General features: G+C 37.0%; 1 protein-coding gene across 4 annotated transcripts in view; it reads left to right on the forward strand.

Moving 5' to 3' along the window:
- The window catches only part of NFATC3 (nuclear factor of activated T cells 3), a 77,729-nt gene that overhangs the window by 12,223 nt on the left and 43,450 nt on the right, over positions 1-22,056 (forward strand). For all 4 annotated transcript variants that reach the window (XM_075040281.1, XM_075040282.1, XM_075040283.1 and 1 more), the window contains exons 2-3: positions 4,953-6,078; positions 18,066-18,228. In XM_075040281.1, the coding sequence (XP_074896382.1) occupies positions 4,953-6,078; positions 18,066-18,228 (1,289 nt within the window). The remainder of the gene's footprint in view (positions 1-4,952; positions 6,079-18,065; positions 18,229-22,056) is intronic.

A 22,056-nucleotide genomic window follows, 5' to 3' on the forward strand; every position in this document is an offset into this window, starting at 1 on the left:
ACCATCATGTTCAGAAAGAGATAATGGTAACTGTCATGAAAGAACTGAAAAACAGAAGAGGTTGTAATTCTTTTTAAAGTTGGGGAGTGGAGGCAGATTATGTGACTTACCTGAGAATACACATGATGTCTGTGGCAATGCTCAAGTCTTTTCTCATGCTATTTAAAGGACTTGATTACTGATCTTGTTTTCGCAGTAGTATTTTTATAAGACCTAGATTGTGTTGCACTTTCTTAGTACCTTATAACAACTCCTAATGTCTGAACCTGTTTGTTTGTGGGCTTACAAACCTAGAATAATAAAGTGGTTTGGATAATTTTGGCACAGGGTTTGTGTTCAGTCATTTGATGGTAATTGACCTTCCTTCTGCAGAGAAATCTGGCTCACTGCACAGCTGCACATATACACGTGCCAGTACATCGTTGAGGAGTGAACAACTGGTGGGCAAGCATTACTAGTCCTGAATGTGCAGTCTAATATGGCAAATAGAGAGCAAAATGTACTTTAGGAGCAGTTGTTCTGGATATTATTTAATTATATTCTCCAGTTAGGCAGCTTACATTGAAGTGTAGTTAGCAGCTTAGTAAGGGATGAGCCAGCATTGTTTTAATACTGAACAGGAGCTTCTGTAAACTAGTCTGTTTCCAGACAGTAGCAAATGTACATTCAAAATGACAGACCTTCTGGTTCTCATTGATACAGGATGACACAGATGCCTGATGTAAGATTGCAGTGGAAGTGTGCAGCTTTATATAGCTTATATGCACTATGTGAATATAGAGCATCTGCTAACTTTTGTGTTCCCTCAGTAGTAAACCTGATCTCAGCAGGGTGGGGAAGAAGACTTCACTAAATTTCTAAAGACTTAGTGGCTTCTCCATGCATGGTAGTGTTAAAAGTCTTAAGTTAAAACAAAGCTGAGTTTCTTTCTGTGCTAGCTATCCAGAAGAACTCCTTTGATCGTAAAACACAATTTGTTTGACATGGTTTTGTTCTTAGCCAACATTGACTTCTTGTTTTGTTTCCCTGTCTCCTTTTAAATGCTTACTGGAACAAATAAACTATTAATACTACTTCTAAAACTGAAGTTAAACTTACTGGCCTATAATCCTTCAGCACTTTTTAACCTTTTATTTAGTCCAGTTTTCTTTACTCTGCATTGCTATTAACATTGTTAGCAATTTACTCAGTTGACTTTACTAAATAAAAAGCATTTAACACACCTGCCTTTTCAGGGTCATAGCAGGCTTTTGATGTGAATGGCACTGCTTCTCTTGGTCTTTGTATTTTGCTGTGTCTATCCTATTTAGCATCTTGCCCGCATGTGCTTGTGATAGTTTTTATGCTCTACCTTGGTAATCTGACTTAGTTTCTGTTTCTTGAATGCTTCTTTCTTATATTTTATGGTCAGTGAAGGCCTCATGACTTGGCCAACTTCACTTCTTTACAGTCTTTTCTCCCCCAATAGGATTGTTTGGATGTAATAGCTCTCCTAAAAAGTAACCAGATTTCCATAACTCTGTCTTTTGCCTTGGACTTCTTCATAACTCTTTTTTGCCTTACACTTGCCTATTGTGAGACTTCCTTGAGTTTGTTTATTCTCTGCTTTCTCGAAGCTCTGTGTTGGATTTTTTTTGAAGTGTTCTCACTCCTTTCTATCGTAAGGGTTGTCAGCTGGTTTGTTGGGTTTTTTTCTTTCTTTCTTTCTTTCTTTCTTTTCCCCATTTCTTTCACCCAAGTTGTATTCATCTTTGTATGTTTACTAGTTCCTTCAAATTGGTTAGAGGGCTCTTCCAGATTGGATTCTCTCTACAGTCTTTAATAGGACAAAAATAAGTATTGGTAAATAGTCTAGTAGAATTAATGACGTGATTTGTAAAGATCTTAGTAGTTAGTGTTGTCCTTTGTATGAGCAACTAACAGGTTATTTTAACACATGACTATAAGCGGGAGGTTTTGTGTGTGCAAACTAAAATAAGTCTACCTGTTTATTGATCGTGTCTGAAAATGGTTTGGGTGATTTAGACTTCAAAATATATTGTTTCCACAGTCTTAAGCATCCTTTTGGGATTTGGTGTTCATTAGATGCATAGTTCTTGCTCCAAGTTTCTAGCTTCCTGTTTTTTGAGTGTGTGCATGTATGCTGCTGGGGAGGGGTAATGGGAGAGCACAATGCCAGACTCATTAGTTGTTTGTTGTGGAGAGGGACCAAAGAAGCCTGAGTCAGAAGAGCGCTCTCCTGCCTTCTCCATCTCTTCCCCAGTTCTTACCAGCTGGTGTTGGTAATTCTGTGCTAGTCTGATCTCTCCACCTCAGCTTGATGAAACTTAAATTTTGAATGTATACCTGCTTTTTGTAAATCCCAGTGACATTGAAAATGGACAAATTGTCTTAAATATTTTAAAATTCTTGATTGTTGCTTCAAGAGAAATAAGGCTCTTTACAATAGTGAGACTTTTAGCACAAACAATGTGCTGCTACTGTTTGTAAAGCCATTAATGACAGTAAATGGTTATGCACAGGACTTGAAGTTTTCCAACTGTTGTTTTCCTATGAAGTTTTAAGTATTATTTCAAAATTTCTGTACCTGTACCTGTAAATTTCATTTCTAAGTTTTGAGTAGCTGGATAATTGCTTTTTTCTCCCTTGACCTACATTTCTAATACTAACAATGAGTTAGGAAACAAGGACATTTGTGATCTTGCACATGAATATACCAATAGATGTGGGAAAACCTGTAGCTGGCTACTGTCTGCATTTCAAGTTTTGTGATGGGAAACAGCAAAATGAAAGACCCCCCAGTTAGAGTTTTTAAAAATGTTTGTTATCCTAGTGAAAGGATAGGGAAATGCCGTTTTGATAGTGTTCAACATAGTGAGCTTGTGTTAATTATTTGTATGATATACAAAATAGTCCTTCCTGAGTATCCTGATCCTTTTAGGATATGCGTATTTAGAAATTAACCTATACCAATTTTTTGTTTTTGTGCTCATAACACATACAATAGTAGTTGATGACATAATATGGACAATTGTTATATATGACTATATGTAATATATATAAAATCACAAAGTGCTTATAAAACTAGTACTTGTCTTAAATGCAATTTTGTGCCTCCTTTAATAGATTACTAATAGAGCTGCTCCCTGCCCACGAACCTTCAGGTTTTGTTTTGTTTTTTTTTTGTTTTGATTTGGTTTGGTTTTTTTAAGTCAGAGAAATATAGTCTGTTCCTTGGTAACAGTATGCTTTCTCTCCATTTGAAAATGCTTCCTTGTTGTCTCTGAGGAGATGCTGTTTTGTTTGTTTCTGTCTTAGTTAATTTTAAGCTGATTGCTATTAGTGGAACTGATAATAGAATGACTTCATTATCATACTAATTGTTTTTATCATGGAAAGGCCTAAAATACATAACTTCCTGTCTGGATATTTTATCTGATTGTGAGAGAGACTAGATTTATTTTAAAACAAGTATTAATATTCTACTGATACTTAGGATAAAAAGGTTTTTTTCTAAAAAAAAAAAAAAAAAAAAAGCTAATGCCCAGAGCTGCAATTAATATAATCCAGTCTGGATTTATGGAAGATAATTGTATGAACACGATGTCTCATTGTCACATTTGACACAGGAGCATTTTGGTTTGCAGAAACATTTATGCTTCTGCATAATATTCCCCTACTACTGAAAAAAATACTTCAAAAAATAAAAACCCACACACAAAGCACTAGAAACTGTGTAATTTTGATGATGGTGTTAAATGTTAGTGATGGGTCAAAAGCTCTCAAAGTGATTCAGCATTAAAACAAATAACTCGGGTTGTAGAGACAATATTGTTAACAGATTTTGAGACTAGTTTCAGTATCTAGTGGGGATGTTCCAAGTACATTTAATTTCATCTGCTAGGAGGTGATAGACTAATGAACTTACCTGAGGTCTCCTGCATACTTACTTTATATAATTATAGAGGGAAAGGTCTATTTCACAAGGGGAAGGAAGCATGGTGGTTACAAAATAAGAAAAAAGATGTGTTTTCTACTCTTGTTTCAGACAAATGTCTCATATTGGCAGTTAATTCAATATTGAGAAGTGGGGCAAGAAAATCTGCTTTGGTTCTGTGAGACAAAGCTGCTGATTTTGTTAACTGGACTTGTGTTCCCTCTCAATTGCTTGTTTTTCTTTGGAATATTTCCTGTGTTTTGGATAAGTTAGTGAGATCTGAGAATATTTTGGTTTGGCTTTTTTTTGCTGAACAACTTGTGCTCAAACTTTGTGACACTGCACTTGAAAAATGCTATTCTGTGGGATGGGTACTTGAGAGTTTTTCAAGCAACCAAAAAAGACCTTTGGAATAAGATTCTTCATAATATCTTTAATAATATTCTTTGTTAGGCCTCTTTTGATTGAATGTTTTTAGGTGTTTATAATTTTGACTGAAGTATGAGTCACTGTAAGATGCTTTCTAGTGTTAAAGGAGAGAAATATTATGTATGTGATATTCTGGTGCTTGTAAGTGTTGACTAGTGGGCTTACAGACAGTATCATAGTCCTATTCATGTAAAAAAGATTAATTTTTAATGGATTATGATAGAAAATGTTTAATTATGAATGGAATGTAGTTACAAAATATAGTTTGAATTAAGTGTTCTAGCTCAGATCCTTTCAAGATTTTTAAACCTGTTTTCTGTGTGTATTATGTTTTCAGCCACTGAAGATGTGTATAAACTGTGGAATCTGGTTGAAAACAAGATTTACGACAGAAAACTGCTGTAGTCATATATAGCTGTAAATGTGGCTGGGGAAAATTTAAAATTAAGAATTGCACTTTGGCTAGTGTAATGGGAAATGTCTAGGACATTGAAAACGGGCCATACCTGGGAAACAAAGGAATTTTTAATGGCATTTTTTGAGTATTGCATTCTGACTCTGTTCCTCTTTTAAATTTTGTTTTCAGATCTTGAGTCAGATGACTGTGCGTCCATATACATCTTTAATGTAGACCAACCATCATCCTCTGTAAATCAGCCAATTTGTATTCCTCGCCATGGATTGCAATCTCACTCCTCTCCTCTGTCACCACCTACAAGACTTCAGAGTCATAAGAACTATGAAGGAACTTGCGAGGTACCAGAATCCAAATATAGTCCACTAGGTGGACCCAAACCCTTTGAGTGCCCTAGTATTCAAATTACATCTATTTCACCTAACTGTCATCAAGGGATTGAAGCCAGTGAAGATGAATTGCACACAAATGGCACAGAAAATGAATATATGGAAAGGCCTTCACGGGACCATCTCTATCTTCCTCTTGAGCCATCATATAGGGAATCATCCCTTAGTCCAAGCCCTGCCAGCAGCATTTCATCCAGAAGTTGGTTTTCAGATGCTTCCTCTTGTGAATCCATTTCCCATGTTTATGATGATGTAGACTCAGAGCTAAATGAAGCAGCTGCTCGATTTACCCTTGGGTCTCCTTTGGCATCTCCTGGTGGTTCTCCAAGAGGTCCCAGTGATGAATCTTGGCAGCAGCCTTATGGATTTGGGCATGCCTTGTCACCTAGACAGTCTCCCTGTCATTCTCCTAGAACTAGTATTACAGATGAAAATTGGCTAAGCCCTAGACCAACATCAAGGCCCTCATCAAGACCTACATCCCCCTGTGGGAAACGACGACACTCCAGTGCTGAGATTTGCTATGCTGGTTCTCTCTCTCCTCACCATTCTCCAACTCCATCACCTGGCCATTCTCCCAGAGGAAGCATAACAGAAGACACGTGGCTAAACACTTCCATCCATAACGTACAAGGCCTTAATTCTGGCCTTTCACCATTTCAGTGTTGTACAGAGACTGATATTCCTCTAAAAACAAGAAAGACCTCAGAGGATCAGACTGCCACTTTATCTGGAAAAATAGATATCTGTCCTGAAGAACAGGGTAACTTATCCCTTGAAACTGCAGTAGATGACTGCTCTGGATCTCAGCACACCTTGAAAAAAGATTTGCCCGGAGACCAATTTCTTTCTGTTCCTTCGCACTTTACTTGGAACAAACCAAAGCCTGGTCATACTCCTATATTTCGGTAAGTGATTAGAAAGTCCCGATGCATTAAGACTTCTTAAAGAAAACTTCTTGTAGGCAGGTAGATGATACCATTAGGAAAAAAACAAGTTGAGACACCAAATACCCAGCTTTTTCTTCTTTTAAAAATACAGTAGATGCATTGTAACATAGGATTAGTTTTATTTAAACAAAGTTTGTTTGGATACATGTACAGCCCAGCTGAATCAAATGACTGCAGATTTTGTGCATGCTTTGTAGTTCCATCTAAGCAGTTAACATTTTAATATAGCTAAAGAAACCTGACTTACACGATTTTATAAAACTGTGAGGCCACAAAAGAGGTGGGGAGTTTATTTGCTTTTGTTTGTACTTGTTTCTTTGGGCTGATAGAATTCTAGAAATAGAGAAAAAAATTTGCATGCCATACTGAAAATCATCCAGAAAGAATTGATTTCTGGGCTGTAGTTCCAAGGGTATTTCCATCGTCATGGCGCTGAGTTAACTAGCTCTTTCCTTTTGTAGTCCTGTCACATGCTAGCAGGATGATTTGTGGAGGCTCAGAAGAGGGAACTAGTTTGGTTGGGGGAAAAATTCACCCTCTTTCCCATTCTGTTACTTTCTAGATGGAGCAGTTCCATAATCTTTCCAACTATGTAGCTCCTGGAATCACTTTGCCAGTACAATGCAGTGGGTGGAGTAGGAATGAGAACTCCTTAAGCAGTGTTGCTGCTGGATGGACAGATACTGTGATTACTCAGCTCAAGTTATCCATTTGATTCCTGAACCTTTTTCTTGCTCTACTAGGTGTTAAAAATAAGGGGTAGGGAGGTACTGGGAGGGAGAAGCCATGGATGTTTTGTAAGAAAGGTACATTAGATTAATATCTATAAAGCACAATTATCCATATAAAAGCCATGTTATAGGTTTGAATGTCAATGCTTCCATGCTAGTCCGTATTGATTTTAAAATAACTTTGATTAAAATAGTATTGTTCTGTCCACAGGCAATGCTTAAGGTTTGCACTTCAAGGATGTAGTGGATGAAGCAATTCCTCTTTCTTGGGTGGGGGGCGGGGAGAGATAGAGGAAAAAAGCAAAGCTTAAATCCTAAAAGTTAATGGCAAAATATTCAATAAGAAGCGTTCTTCTCATTGCAAAGTCATCTTTGCAAAGCACTTGTTTTCACACTTTGTATTTTTAATTTTAGAAAGAATGGCTTAGAAAATATTCATGGTTTTAACATTTTCCTCCTCCCTACCTCCTCCTTCCCCCAAAGTAAGTGAAGCAAAATAAAGAAAGAAATGTTTCTGACCAAGCTTCAGAGATGCCCTATAGGAGGCTTTTTTCCCTGCCTCTTGGAGTTTTAAATTCTTAGCAGAAAACTAGAATTAACTATTGCCCAGTAAGCCAAGCTTACTGAAGAGGTATTCTTTTCAGGGACCTCTCTCAAAAGCAGAACTTCTTGAAAATTGGATGTTGGCTTTCATGGCAACATGCTAGTTTTTATATAATTCCCCTTTCTAGTGGCTTTTTCCAAATTCAGATATTATTCTTGCATCATTTTAATTTCTTGATATGTTATTTCCTGATGACTTGTCAAATGAACAAGCCTGTTGGAAAAAATGTTTTGGAATACCTGTTCTCATTCTCTGTTGGGTACATGAATATTCTCAGTGATGGAACATAGAAGTACTCAGTCATCTTTTAAAGATTGCTATAGCTGACCCTTTCCATGCGTGTTTTAGGCAGAGAAATAATGGAGAAAATTCAACTGTAACTTTTACCATTGAGTACCTAAGAAGGAAGTTACAAACATAGATGGGTGAAATATAAACCAACACTTTCAGGGTACAGTGAAACATCCTTAAAACAAATGGAAGATAAGCACATAGCCTTAAGAGCTCCCGAAGGGTAACTTCTAATGGGTACTATCAAATAGACTTCAGTGTTCATCTGAGTTCTAACAATGAACTTTTCAGTTTTACTGCTGAACATATCCCTATGTGTTGATAGATGAGTGTCACGCAGAAGGCTCATTTTTATCAATACAAAACTTCTGTTAATTTTAAAACCAAGTTTTGTATAAATTCTTTACAAGTTGTCAACTAGCTTAGATTGTTAATATCTAAAAATATTTAAACAATGCTTATTCAGCCATTTTGTCATTCTTGCATAACTGTATAACCACAGATTTTAATTTCTCCTCTCCTCAGAAATGTATTGATTTTAGTGAGTAGAAGTGGTTGGGTTTTTTTTTCTTTAATGTCCTTCTGCATAATTGTTTATGAATGTGAAGTTTAACAGTAAAGATGCAAAGCTGCTAGCTGGAAAATTCTGTTTTACCAGATATGAAACTACCGTGTTGACAGATACATTAACTGTCTTGAAGTTTTGGGGTTTTTTAATTCTGTTGCATTCTGCTCATCTGTTAATAAAGATGTTCAGTCTGTTACTAGAATCTTTTCAAAGTAAAACAATGATAACTATTTTTCCTTAATTGTGTATTTTGGAATTGCATTACATTTATGTAGGATAATCAACAATCCTAACTTGGCATTTCTGCTAGCCCGCAGGCTAACATAGTTCATAAAAGGTGAGCACTACTGAAGGGTAAAAGCACATGAACATATAGGCATGTGGCAAGATTAGGTGTGGATCTATGGTTCTTTTGTGGGATGACCAAAATAGTTACAAAAATAGATATTCACTTAAACCTGCTTCCTCTTGTAGTGGGGACAACTGAGCAGAACTGAATAAAAATCAATTTTACTGTTTTCATTAGGAATTTAAATGTCAGAATTTACTTACAAGCTGGTACTGAAGAACTTAACTATTAAGCTGTATACATTTGCTGGCAAAAATGTAGTCTGACTGTTGAATTAGTGGAAATGGCTGCTTTGGCAACTGTATCCTCAGTGAAATGTTGAATTACTTAGCAGTTGTAGCCTGTTCCACTGGTGCTAGGAGAGTATGCATCTTCAGTATGTTAAAACATTTCATTCTGTCATATAATATTTTATAATTTTGATGCTTATAAAGTAGGGGACCTAAGTTGACTCTTATGTTTTATGGATAAAAATGAAATGCAAGAAAATCCACTGTTTCTTAGATAGTTTATAACAGTGACTAAAAGTGAGCACCTCAGTTGTCATAAAGAGTTAGATATTAATCGCAATTTATATCTTTATTATGTATTTTATATAGTAATATATTAATTGTAACATAAACTACAATATATATTACAATTAACTTGCTTTTAAAATGTCTTCATTGTATTGTCAAGTACAAAGTAGTGCATGAAGTAAACTGGAGTATTGATTCCAAGCATATGAAGTGACTGACCAAGTGTGCACAGTCAGCTGCAATAAACTGACCCCTGGTAGAAGTGGGGATAACTTGCCTCCCCTGTGACATGGTGTGAAACGTGCAGATAGCGCCTTCTTCTCTGAATGCTTTCTAAAGTTTTGTAAATCTGTAATCTAGTTTATCTGTCAAGTCCTGACCATGTTTTCCTTCTTTTTTCTATGTTCAGTCAGTGTGCAATACTTAACAAAATTTAAAAATATGCAACATGCTTTTGAGCAATTTAGTCATATTTCAGATGCCATCCAAACTATTTTGTTAGATGACAGCTTGTTATTTGGCCACAGAAACCCATAATCTGCCAGTGTGTAGCCTATGAAAAATGTATGTGTATTATGTGCCCTGAGTCACATTTCTGCTTCCTTGTCAAAGATAAGTCTAGACAAGTGACAATGGACAGAACCAGTGCAACAATTCTTTTCAAACAGGTAAAAAGAAACTAGGTAGTGTCTTCTGTATCTAGAAATAGTGAAGGCATCTGTAGATGATGTCATTAACCAAGTACCTTGGCAGATGAGCACTCTTTCAATGGCAGATTAAATTGGTCATTTTACAGAATATTCAGCAATTAAGTTATTTGATAACTTTATTACATTGTTACTCTTATTACTGTTACTTAAGACACCTCTTTCTTCAACCCCCTAGCTTCCTCCCAGGATGCTGGATAAGAAATGAGTTTATCTGTGTGTCTCAAGTTTCCCTCCCCTCTGCTTGGAAAATACCTTTCTTTTTGGGATCTTAATGTAGTTATAGCAGATCTGACCACCCCATTTGCTTAGTACCCTAACATTTCTTGAAGATGCTGATTTTACAACTTTTTATTGCACATCTACTGTTATAGCTTGAGTTTTACTCACAGAAAAAACTCAAGGTTTGTCTGGTTGTTTTGGTTTTTTTTCCCCACTAAATCTCTTTAAAAGACCTGTTTCTAGGCTTTTGCATAAAGTTATTTCAGATTCTTTCATTAATTGGATTCTCTTTTTCTTTCAATCCTTTCCCGAATTCTGTATTGGCTGTTGGAAGGGAAACATAGATGCTTGAAGTTCATTTTCTTATTTAGATAGCTTGTGTCAGTATAGGTTTTAAATAGTCTAGAAGAATACTGGAGAAAGTGTTTCTTCGTAGAGTCTATTCATATTCAAATATCTAAATTTGATCCACTTGCTCACACTGAAGCACCATCTGAAAGGGGTTAGTATGCTCATGTGAATTATTTTAAGTGTATCCTTAAGTCTTTGAAACTTTGTGAGATTTCTATTTAGTAGGTGTTATTTATGAAACCATGTAATATTGGGAAGGCCTCAAGACTAATCCCTTTTATTAAAATGCTCTTGTTTGGATTCCAGTCAGCCTCTTCAAGTACAAAGCTGCCGTATTAGGAAGATGAGTAGCAAATAGTATTTTGAAGTGATATGTATAGTTGTTGTACAGAAATTAATGGTCTTGGTTACAATGTATATAGGTGTCTGATCCATCTCCCCTGAAACAGGTTCGTAGTTGTAAGATTTCTAGAAAGTGCAAAAAAAAAAGAATTAGAAAGTCTGTTTTACAATACTTCTTTTAAACTTGATCAAGGGGAATAAAAAGAGTATAGGGATGACCCAGAAACCTGCACTGAGCAATCGATATAATATAATAAAATACAATAGAACACAATACCTTTGGTGAGGACTTGTCACTGAAAGTACAATTCATAAGAGATCAGCAATATTTATGCTGTTAACAGCCATGGTTACGGTGTTCTGGAATTAACAACCGTCACAGATATGGCCAGCAGTGCTGTAGATAACATGGGGCATTTTGTTAGAAGAGTGGTCAGTGATGATGCAATTGAAAATTATGGAGGTTCTGTTATTTTTGTGTTTAGGTTTGTTGTTTTGTTTTCTTTTGCTTTAAACTTACAACTTTCAAGTAGATCTTGAGAATCTAATTTGTGTCTCAAGCAAATAGGCACTTTGCAAGGTAGTAAACTTAATGAGTCATTCATTTTTTTTCTTTCTTTAGCCCCTGAAGTATTTGATGGGAACAAATGGTGCTTTTGTGTCTGGGAGATAACCAGGCAATGTTCATTAATGGTCAAAAATCTTGAAATAAAACCTAGTTTCTTCTACTGTGTCTTCTCTAATGGAATTCTTATTATCTTCAGACTGCTGTGTCACAAATTTAATCTAGAGCACTGAGAAGTGATGGGATAGCAAGTATTTTCTTTTTTCCAGTGGTGATGAACAAACTGGCTTTGATAGATGTATTTACAGCTCAGGAATCTCTAGTGATGGATACTTGAGAGTATTCTACCTGTGATTATCTGGCAGTTACCGCTGGAAACGAGGATTGCTGACAACGTTACCTACTCTCTCGGAGAAAAAAATAGTTTAAGTATAGTGGTGGATGGCTGAATACTTGGAAAAGCTGCTTCTCTTGTCTGAATCCTTCTCTTGGAAGTCTGGAGAGCAGAGAGGAACAGAATTATGTTCTATTTTTAACATAACTATTGGGACTTTGGTCTTAATTTTAAGAAGAATAAATCTTTCAGTGTGAGTGGACTATAGGCAAACTTAGTCTGCTAAGTAGGTATCTCATTTTGATAAATATAAATAACACCCGCTATGCTATGTTAGCAAAACTTTAAAGTGAAAATATTTGCAAGTCGCTGACTTTGAAGATAAGGACCCACTTAAGTGAGACAAGCAAGAGAACTTTGAACCTCATAGACTTCTAATAAGCTAGGCTATTGCTGTAATGTTTACACACCATTAATGAATCCAGAGAAATTCAGGTACTGTTTGATATGGGACCTTTGTGCTGTACACGTGATTCAGCTCTCTACTTTGTTCTGAAATGATACAGATTTTACTTGGCAGTATACTGTATCAACACCCTGAAAGCATAGTTACTGTGGGTCTGCTAGGAGTAGTACAGGGATATTTTGAATGTAAACAGTATTTTAAAAGTCTATTGATAAGCCACTGTGGCAACTGGAATGGGCCCAAAATGTTTAACTTCAAAATTACTGCACCAGGGAAAATGTTGCTTTGTTCTAGGTAGTGAAGATTGGAATATAGTTATGATTTGAGGTTCTTTGGGGTTTGCAACATTGACTTGTCATAGGATATGCTGTTTGTTAATCTCTGCAAAAACCTGGGATGAGGGAAAGATGTGGAATATCCATTGTATGGTCAGTGAGCTTTTTCCCACAGTGACAGGTTTGGATGTGTTGGGAGGAGCTGTAAGTGGAGTTATTTGTGCTGCAACTAAGAAAGAATAACTCTAGATCTGTGAATCTCAACCAACAAAGGAAATGAGAACTTTCACAAGCATCTTGAGATCTTATATTACAAGAATTAATGACTACAAAGAGGCAGGAACATGTTCATACAGAGTGGCTAAAGTGAGTTCTTATATCAGTTCCACCTGTGTTCCAAAACTTTCAAAGCAGGGAGTCAAGGAAAGCATTAGACTAAACCTGAGCTAATCGAATGTGTGCTTCAGCTGAGGTACCAGCATTAGTAGTTTGTCTGCACAGAGCCCCAGCTGTTTGTCCAATGAATTAACCAGGAAGAGTGCTACAGATGGAAGGTAACTGTTATATAAGTTTTTAACTGGATTACTTTTAGTGGCTCTCATAGGCTTTGTTCTTCCTTCTGTCCCACATGTACTGCTGTGGGGTCACAGTCATGCAAACAAGTAATCTTGTTTCTGGGGTTTGTTTCTTCCTGTGAGAGAGAGGCATAGTCAGCCCATGAATACTGAAGTCCATATAGACACATTTGGCTGTCCTTATGCTGAACATTAGATGTTTCCTCATCAATTTGTGCAGCCTGAATCAGTTCTGTTTTAGAGATAATGGTCACAGAGGAAGAAGGTATCTGTTAAATAACACTGATAAAATTATCACTGAAGTGATGGTTTTAAATGCAGTGGCTTCTGCTGAGGATGCTACTAAAGGGTTCCTTCTTTACTTCTGAGTTTCCTTTAATAGCTGCTGTTCTCTGAAGCCTTTAATCTTGATGTGATAGGAGTATGAGCTTTCGGAGGCTTGCATTAATCAGATTATAAAACTCTCTTGGTATTACTGGAAGAAGGTTTACAGATTGGTGCTGTTTCAACAACATGCTAAGATTTGATTTAATGAAAGTTTTAGAATGACTGTCACTCATTATTTCTGTTTCCTGACATGTGATTTGGTGCTTTACTACTAGGTTACTGCATTGCTAATAAGTTTTTTACTCATTTAAAGAAAACAAGAAATTAGAGAAACTTCTGTAAAAAACTAAGTCACAAGCTATTGTAACAGTAATTTGGCAATGAACTGGGTAGAATTTTGTAATGAAACGTGGAACTGTCTGCAAATGCATTCCTCGCCCATCAAGTCTGAAAAGTGAGGGGGTTTAAATAACAAATGTTCTTATTTCTTTTAATTTTTTGATCTAAAATGACTTGAAAAAACCCCAAAGTCAGCAGCTAATCTGGGTTCTGGGTTCTGAATGCAAAGTTAGACGGCTTTATTGATAACGCAAATGCTATCGTGCTGTGTGTAAGCTGGGGAGACAGAAATCATTTTGTAACACCAAATTTTTGCTCGCTTCTGCAGCAGCTGAGCTTCCTATTCTTAAACACATTCCGGGTATTTTAAGACTAATGCAGCTTTGAATCTTGAACTTATGTAAGTTCTGAACTATCAGAGATCATTGGAGTTTGATGCACAGTTTTCAACTGATAAAATAACTGTGAGTTAAAAGTCTAGCAGTTTTACTGCTGATCCTCACCTAATAGTATAGACTGAACAATATATTCTTGAGAACAGATCGACGGGCCGAGGCCAATTGTATGAGGTTCAACAAGGCCTAGTGCCAGGTCCTGCACTTGGGTAACAACAACTCCATGCAACGCTACAGCTTTGGGAAGAGGGGCTGGAAAGCTGCGTGGCAGAAAAGGACCTGGGGGTGCTGGTTGACAGCCGGCTGAATACGAGCCAGTAGTGTGCACAGGTGGCCAAGAAGGCCAACAGCATCCTGACCTGTATCAGAAACAGTGTGGCCAGCAGGAGCAGGGCAGGGATTGTCCCCCTGTACTTGGCACTAGTGAGGCCGTACCTTGAGTATTGTGTTCAGTTTTGGACCCCTCACTACAAGAAAGATACTGAGGTGCTGGAGCGTGTCCAGAGAAGGGCACTGAAGCTGGTGAAGGGCCTGGAGCACAAGTCTTATGAGGAGTGGCTGAGGGAACTGGGGTTGTTTAGTCTGGAGAAAAGGAGGCTGAGGGGAGACCTTATTGCTCTTTACAGCTACCTGAAAGGGGGTTGTAGCAGGGTGGTTGTTGGGTGATAGGACAAGAGGAAATGGCCTCAGGTTGCACCAGGGTAAGTTCAGATTGGATATTAGGAAACATTTTTTCACCAAAAGTGTTGTCAAGTGTTGGAACAGGCCACCCAGAGAAGTGGTTGAGTCACGATCCCTGGAGGTATTTAAAAGATGCGTAGATGTGGTGCTTAGGGACATGGTTTAGTGGTGGAGTTGGCAGTGCTAGGTTAACTGTTGGACTCGATGATTTAAAGGTCTTTTCCAACCTAAATGATTCTATGATTAAATGCAGTACAGCCAGCAGCTTCAGACTTGCTTTCCCATATCCAGCATCTGGTACAAAAATAGCATTGCTTCATATCAAAAAGTGTTCAAACTTGTTACCTCTTGCCCCCGAATGCTGATGTGATTCTCCTCATTTGATATTGATTTCTACATAGTATTAAAAAAACCCCAAGAGTTTGTAGACTGTATTCTGATACTCTTTTAAGTGTACAAGTTTGTGGGTTCATGTGACTTTCAGAAGGTGACAGTGCTGGCTAGGAAGTTCCCACTCTGCCTCCCTCCCAATAGTTCTGTTTGAAGAAGCTGCATAGACAGCTGGGGCTTTGGTAAATTAACAGGATTCAGAAATTTACCTTTCAAAATGAAGTAAAGTTAGATCACTGATACAGTTCAATATGTATCTCTACAGCATTTGTCTCAAAAAAAAAAAAAAGTGAAAGGGTGATATGGAAGCAGAATACATTAAACTGATATCCTCACAGGGCAGAAAGGTGCATGACAGCATACTCTCAAACTTGAGATTCCACTGCTGCTGAGAAGCTGAGGGTGATGGACACAGCAAGAAAAATATTGAGAGAAACAACAGTTTGGGTATCCAACATCAAACTCCAAAGGGAAGCAGTTGTAACTCTGTAGTCTGCTACAACTAGAAAATATCAGTTTGATGCAGCACAGCCTCAAAGGCTGTGTAATTTATTTGGAGAACTGTGTTTTGAAAGCTTTCCAATTTTTTGATGTTTTAGGCATCTGCACATGCATTGTGTGCTTGGTTGCTCTCTCATGCTGCTATTTTCTATTTGTTTTCAAAGAATGACAAAATCTTGAGACTTGGTTATTTTCCTGTCTCCATGTTTGTTCTAGTATTCCAAATATTTTTTCAGGAGATAATGCGAGTCTGATACAGCTTGTGCCACGTTTTTATTAGTTAATTGCAGAAGGAGTAAACCTCACAGAGAGGCTGCATGGAGAGTGGTCACAAGCAACAAATAATTTCTTCTTGACTGAGTTTATTATGAAACTTTCAGTAATACCTCCCATTAATTGGTATATAGTCTGTGGTGTGTGTGTGTGTGTTATACCAAGTTCTCTTAGAGACTCTATATGTTCACTCTGTATACCAACTATTTTGACATAGACCATTTGGTTATATGCGAGGAAAAAAGGTTTCCAGAAATACTAAAAAAAATTTCTTGCATGCTACATTTCTTTTTAAACTCTTTTTAGTATCTTCTAATCCTGACGTTTTCTTTCCTTTTTTCAGACTGAAGACTTGAGTCCTCTTCTCCTTCAGTAGCTATAAAAGTGAATGGCAAGGTCTAGTTGATAGCCAATAGTAGCATTTAGGCAGTACGTCTTGGCCTGTGGTAAGTATCTGGAAGGATTGGGCTTATACTGCATTCCTGTCAGTTTCCTCTCTTACTGCTGACATCACCAGTCCTCTCCTACCCAGTAAATACTATTGCTGTGGAAGGACCAGTCATCAGACCTTGTTACTGGTGGAAGAAGAGTCTTTGCTGTACACTGAATGCCTGTGGAGATGATCTATTGCTCACATTTCTTCCTTTCAGTAAGAAGAAAGGGAAATGCTCTTGTTCCTCCCATTGCTCTCAGAAAGGTGCTTCAGGAGATAAGGCTTACATTACAATGTTAGCTCTCTCCTGAAGTGTACAGTAGAGGTACTCCATGAAGCAGCAGGTCAACAGGCTTGTAGGTTGTTCTCCTGTAGGAGGCCAGCAAGTGGTGCCGTTTCTTCTCCCTCTTCCATGCTTAGCAACAGTGATTTTTGTAGTAAAAGATAGATGTATGGTGCTGCAGGCTGAGCCCAAGTCCGTCCAGATACTTGCTAAAGACGGTATTTTCTTTTCTTTTTTGTTCACTCCAAACATTATCTTCCTTCTCAACTGTGGATATGTTTTATACATCTTAGCTAAATTCTCCAGAAGGTATAATTTATCTTTCCTGGACCTGTGGCTATTTATGTTTGTGGAAATTTGCATGGCTTTGGATCAGTGGTGGGGTTTTTCCTGACTTCCTGTAAAGCAGAAAGAAATGTAATTGAGCTTTATCAGATGATGATACAAATCAGTATTTGTCCATCTCTTTAAAACCTAATTTGCTTTCCCTGCTGGTCAGAGTAAGGTAGTACAAAACTATTTTAATAGAAGCTTATTTTTATTGAAAGTGTTCTTGTTTGGTACACAATGCTATAAACGTTCATTTTTAAATGTTCATAAATTAATTTGCTCTACCAGGTAATTACTGACTTGAATCTGACTGTTCATCTTATTAGAATCATGAGTCTATAAATCTATGCAGGTAAAAGGGTAGGTATGAAAACATTAGTGACATCACATGGCTTATTTCCCTTTGAGGTTCTTCCGTATTACTTCTATTACTGCAGTTTGTTCTCCTTCTTCCCTGGAGTGACTTTGCTACTGTGTGTGAGGGTATATATAATCTGTGGATAAGCTAAGCATGTACTTCAGGTGTCTTTGTCTGTTGCAGTAAGTCCTTATGCTTGGATAGGACTACTAGCTTTAAAATTTTGGATCATCATATAGTGTTAATTTTAACGATAGTTAACAAAGTGCAGTGCTTACCAATCTTAGAAAAACAAAACCAACAAGCTGGAAGATAATAGTGCAGAGGGTTAAAACTTAATGAGTTACAGATTGAATTTAGACTGTTCCCTCTAAACAACATTTGAACTTGCTTGCTGATATACTTGAGAATAAAAAAATTAATATAAAGGTGTTATAGAATAGCACTGGTAATGTGTGTGTGTCAGGGGGTGTCATACAGTACCTTTCTTTTAATCAGGTATTGGACGGAAGAAATTCCACTCTTAAGAACCCCAAAAGAAATACTAAATTGAAGATTTTAACGCACCAGCAGAAGTTTGGAATTTTCGAGTAACAGTTTTAGGCTAATATCTATTCTTATTTGGTCATCATTTGTTAGGAAAGTGATATCATTGTCTGTATTTTACAGTGAAGTCGCTTTGTACTGCGGCCAAATGGCATAGTTCATTTAACCATAGTGTGCTCATCTGATTGCAGCACATCTTCATTGCCACCTCTTGACTGGCCTTTACCAAGTCATTATGGGCAGTGTGAACTGAAAATAGAAGTCCAGCCTAAAACTCATCACAGAGCTCACTATGAAACAGAAGGAAGCAGAGGAGCAGTAAAAGCATCTACTGGAGGACACCCCGTAGTGAAGGTAGGAAGTCTGGCTTTCTTGAATAGAAGATAATTTTTTTAACTACAGTTATCGATATTTACAATGCTGTGAATTGTTACGTTATGTGAAGCTTACAGTCCTTCCTGGGTAAGATTTTCTCCCTTAAATGTAATTTGTTCAATACAAAAGTTAGTTTTAGATGTTTAAAAATTTACAGTTTGCTGCAGTTACAGTTCATGTCACAGTTTTATGCTGTATGCAGTTTTATACTCGTGAATGGATTCACAGTGCAATAGTATATTACTTAATGTATTCAACATGAACTTTAAGGAGAAAAGAGTGTGCATGGGAGCAGGTAAGAAAAGTCATGATAATAGATTAGTTCCAGCTATACTGAAATATGATATAGCTTCATTTGAATCAGAAACCATCTTTCTTTTGGTGTTGAGAATAGCTTCTGAACACTACAAATGCCTCTTGTTCGTGTTTTTGTTAGGTTATTTCTGTGAAATGGTACCCATAAATTCTGATAACTTTCACTTAAATGTTTGGAGGAAATTAAACCTGTCTCTTCTTTCTTCAGCATGAACCGAAGGTTATTACTCACAGTTTAATGGTAGCTATCTCCTTAAAAAGTAAGGCATGACCTAGTTTCATTAGATTTGGACTGGTTATCTGTAAGGGCAAATAACACTTGTTTCATGCTTTCTTTTTTGACATCGCTTCCATTGTCTTAACAAAATCATGAAGCTTCATTGTGTCTTAAAACAGTTTCGATGAGTTTCAAGAAAATGCAGTAGTGCAGGCATCAGTCCTCTTCTGGCTAACAGAGGGTGGTGATACACTGACTGTTTTGTGATAACTGGTACCTGTCATTAATAATAGCTTTGGCAGCATTCTTTAGCTAATGCTAGATATTCCAAATGGTAATGGCATCTAAAGTGAATTATTATTTAAATATTTTGCAAACACTATTCAGTTGGTTGTTGAGCTCAGAATTAGATGTAAGGTCCTCGTAAATTAGGATTGGCTTTCATAGGAAAGCTTTGCCATCATATTCTCTCTGAAGAGAAACATGTGTGGGTTTGGTATTTTGGGTATAACCGTGTGCACAAGCTATGATGTGCTCCTCTCTGACTTTGAGTTCAGTTGTGTACACAAATATCTTACTCTATGCAGGGAAGACTTCTGGATTAGTTAGGGGTGGTGACTGATGTCTCCTTTAATATATACAGTGCCAGCTGGCTCATGTATCTTGAAAGGGAACCCACCCTCTTATTCACTGGATTCAGGGAAGATTGTACAGAGGAACTGTGGGACTTCTTAAGATGCCTTGATTTATCAGTTTGCTACATCCTGGGGTGAAAGCAATGTCTCTACTTACTCACCTCAGTCTTGTTTAATGGTCTTTATCTTAATCCCAAGCTAGGTTAAGATAAAATTTAACAGTTCATTTGTAAGTCAAATCAGACAACAGTTATAAAATCTTTGTAAGACAAATGTGTGTGTGGGGAGGGAAGTAATCTGATTACAATATGGTTACAGCAGGGCTTGTCTTTTCCCCCAAATCCAGGATATTTCTTGTTCTTTTCCAGCAAAATAGCAGTTGGTGTTTCAGTCCTTAATCTTTCACTATAGCAGTCTATACATTAAAAAATGTATTTGATATATTTATCCTATTCCAGTAGTTGGAAATAGCTCATTACTCTTTGAGACCAGATGCAAAGTACTAATAGGATTGGCATAATCAGTCCCCATTCTCTTTCTCCTACTCATACTGTAGTACAAACATGTTTATTGTTTTTTCTTCTTATAGTTTATTCCTTCTCTCTGGCAAGTGAATTCTGTCATGATTTGTAATTATGTCACTTTTGGAACAACTCTAATGTTATACCTACATAAATAAAGATGTACCAGCAGAATTTAAATGTCTTGGAGTATCTCTTTCTTTTTCCTTGCCTAAGCAATCTCTTCCCTCCAAGCTCTTCATCTGATTAACTTCTCTCAACCTGACTCCTAATCATATTCTTTGAGCTATTTATCAAACTCCATTTCTTCTCTGATAGCTTACCTTGAACTTTTTTGTTCCTCCTTTTATCCTCTTAAGACTTCGTATTTTTCCTTTCTCTCCCTCCAAAACAGGGCTGGTTATCTGCATCCTGTCTTCTTTCTTGAAAATGTCTTTCCTTATCCTTCCATTTCCATTCTTAATCTGAGCTCTTCATCCAACTTTCACATTCCTTACAGAGTTGCTCAGTGTTTTGCTTATCACCATACCTTGGCCTAACCAGCTTCAATGTTCTCCTATTGTCAGACCTATTAGATTTCTTAGCACAGTAGAGGCAAGGGTTGAGTGCCTGTCAGGGAAGTCTATGCTGCAAACTAGAGAAAATTGAGGATGCCTGGACGAGGCTGGAATCTGAAAGTCAGCCAGGCAAATTTCTTCATGTGGAGCATTGTATTGCTTTAGTTGGTGGAGAACAAGTAGACACAACTTTCACGTGCCAAGGTGCTGGCACTGAAATTTAACACATCATTAACAAGGACAGAAACTTGAGAGATTTTAGCTGACAAAATAAGTCTCTGCTGAGCTTTTGTGAACTACATTCAATTTCTTTTATTCCGCCCCGCCCCCGGGTGCTTGTGTCTTGCACTAATATTTGCATTAAGGGAACTTGTTTTGCTGATGTTTGTAAGATTTGACATATATATGTAGGCTTTCTTTTGCTTACAGAACTAGATGCTTCTAAGCTGCAGTACTAGATGCAAGTTAGAAAAAACAAATCTGTAATCTATGTGACTTACACCAATAATTTTAAAAGCTATTTATTTGCATTAGAATTGTGAAATACCTTGCTATGGCAAGAATGCTGTTTTAAAAATGGGGATAGCATTTATGTGTCTGACAGTCTCATGCTTAAACACATGGATTGTACTATGCGTCTCTAAATTAAAATGAATACAAATGTAAATCAATATTCTATTTTGCAGTTTGGTCTCTTCCAGCCGGATTAGAAATTAATTGTTGTGCTTGATGGGAGAGAGGAAGTTGTTATGAAACAAAACATTGATTTGTATTAACTTTTTACTCACTGGTGGGTTTGGTGAAAGGTAATTACTAAATAGCTGTGAGCAGATGAAAATTACTGTATTTAAATACAAAAGTGAAATTTTTTTCCAGCACTTCCGGAAGCTTATTATGCAAATCCAGTTCACGATATGCATTACTGTTTGTTTCTGATTTAACTTTTTCTTTTTGGTTGTCTTAGCTTTACACCAGTCACTTTCATGTGTGTGATCACTGTAATAAAGTACTCAATGTTTTCTTGTGTGAAATAACTGTACGTTAACTAGTGTCAGAGACGAGAAAGGATGTGGGTGAACAGAATAGAATAGAACATTTCAGTTGGAAGGAACCTACAATGATCATCAAGTCCAGCTGCCACATCTTGGGGTGCCTGAAGGCCTCTCTGCTTCCTACACAAATTGTTTTGCTCTTAAACGTTATTTTGTAGAAAGCTAGAGTAGAGTATTTAATTTCTGAACTGTGAAACCTCTGTGCACACAAAGTTCTGTGTGTGCAGTTGATGTATTATTTAAAATAAAGATTTTAATATAGTACATACCTTAAAGCCATTAATCTATTAGTGCATGTCATTAATCTATTGCTAATACTGTACCATACCTGTTGCTAGGAGACTAAGCTTCTGACAAATTTGGCATCATCTGTTGTGAGTACGTTTAATCAGCTTATTTCCAAATGTGAGGAAATTAAATGAGTGGAGCGTCATGCTTTGCTTTGTAAGTCCATTAACTTTAAGGAAGCAAATTCTGTAATGAAATTCGCTTGTTTTCAGCTTTTTTTAG

Source organism: Buteo buteo, chromosome 11, assembly GCF_964188355.1.
Source record: "Buteo buteo chromosome 11, bButBut1.hap1.1, whole genome shotgun sequence".
Lineage (NCBI taxonomy): Eukaryota > Metazoa > Chordata > Aves > Accipitriformes > Accipitridae > Buteo > Buteo buteo.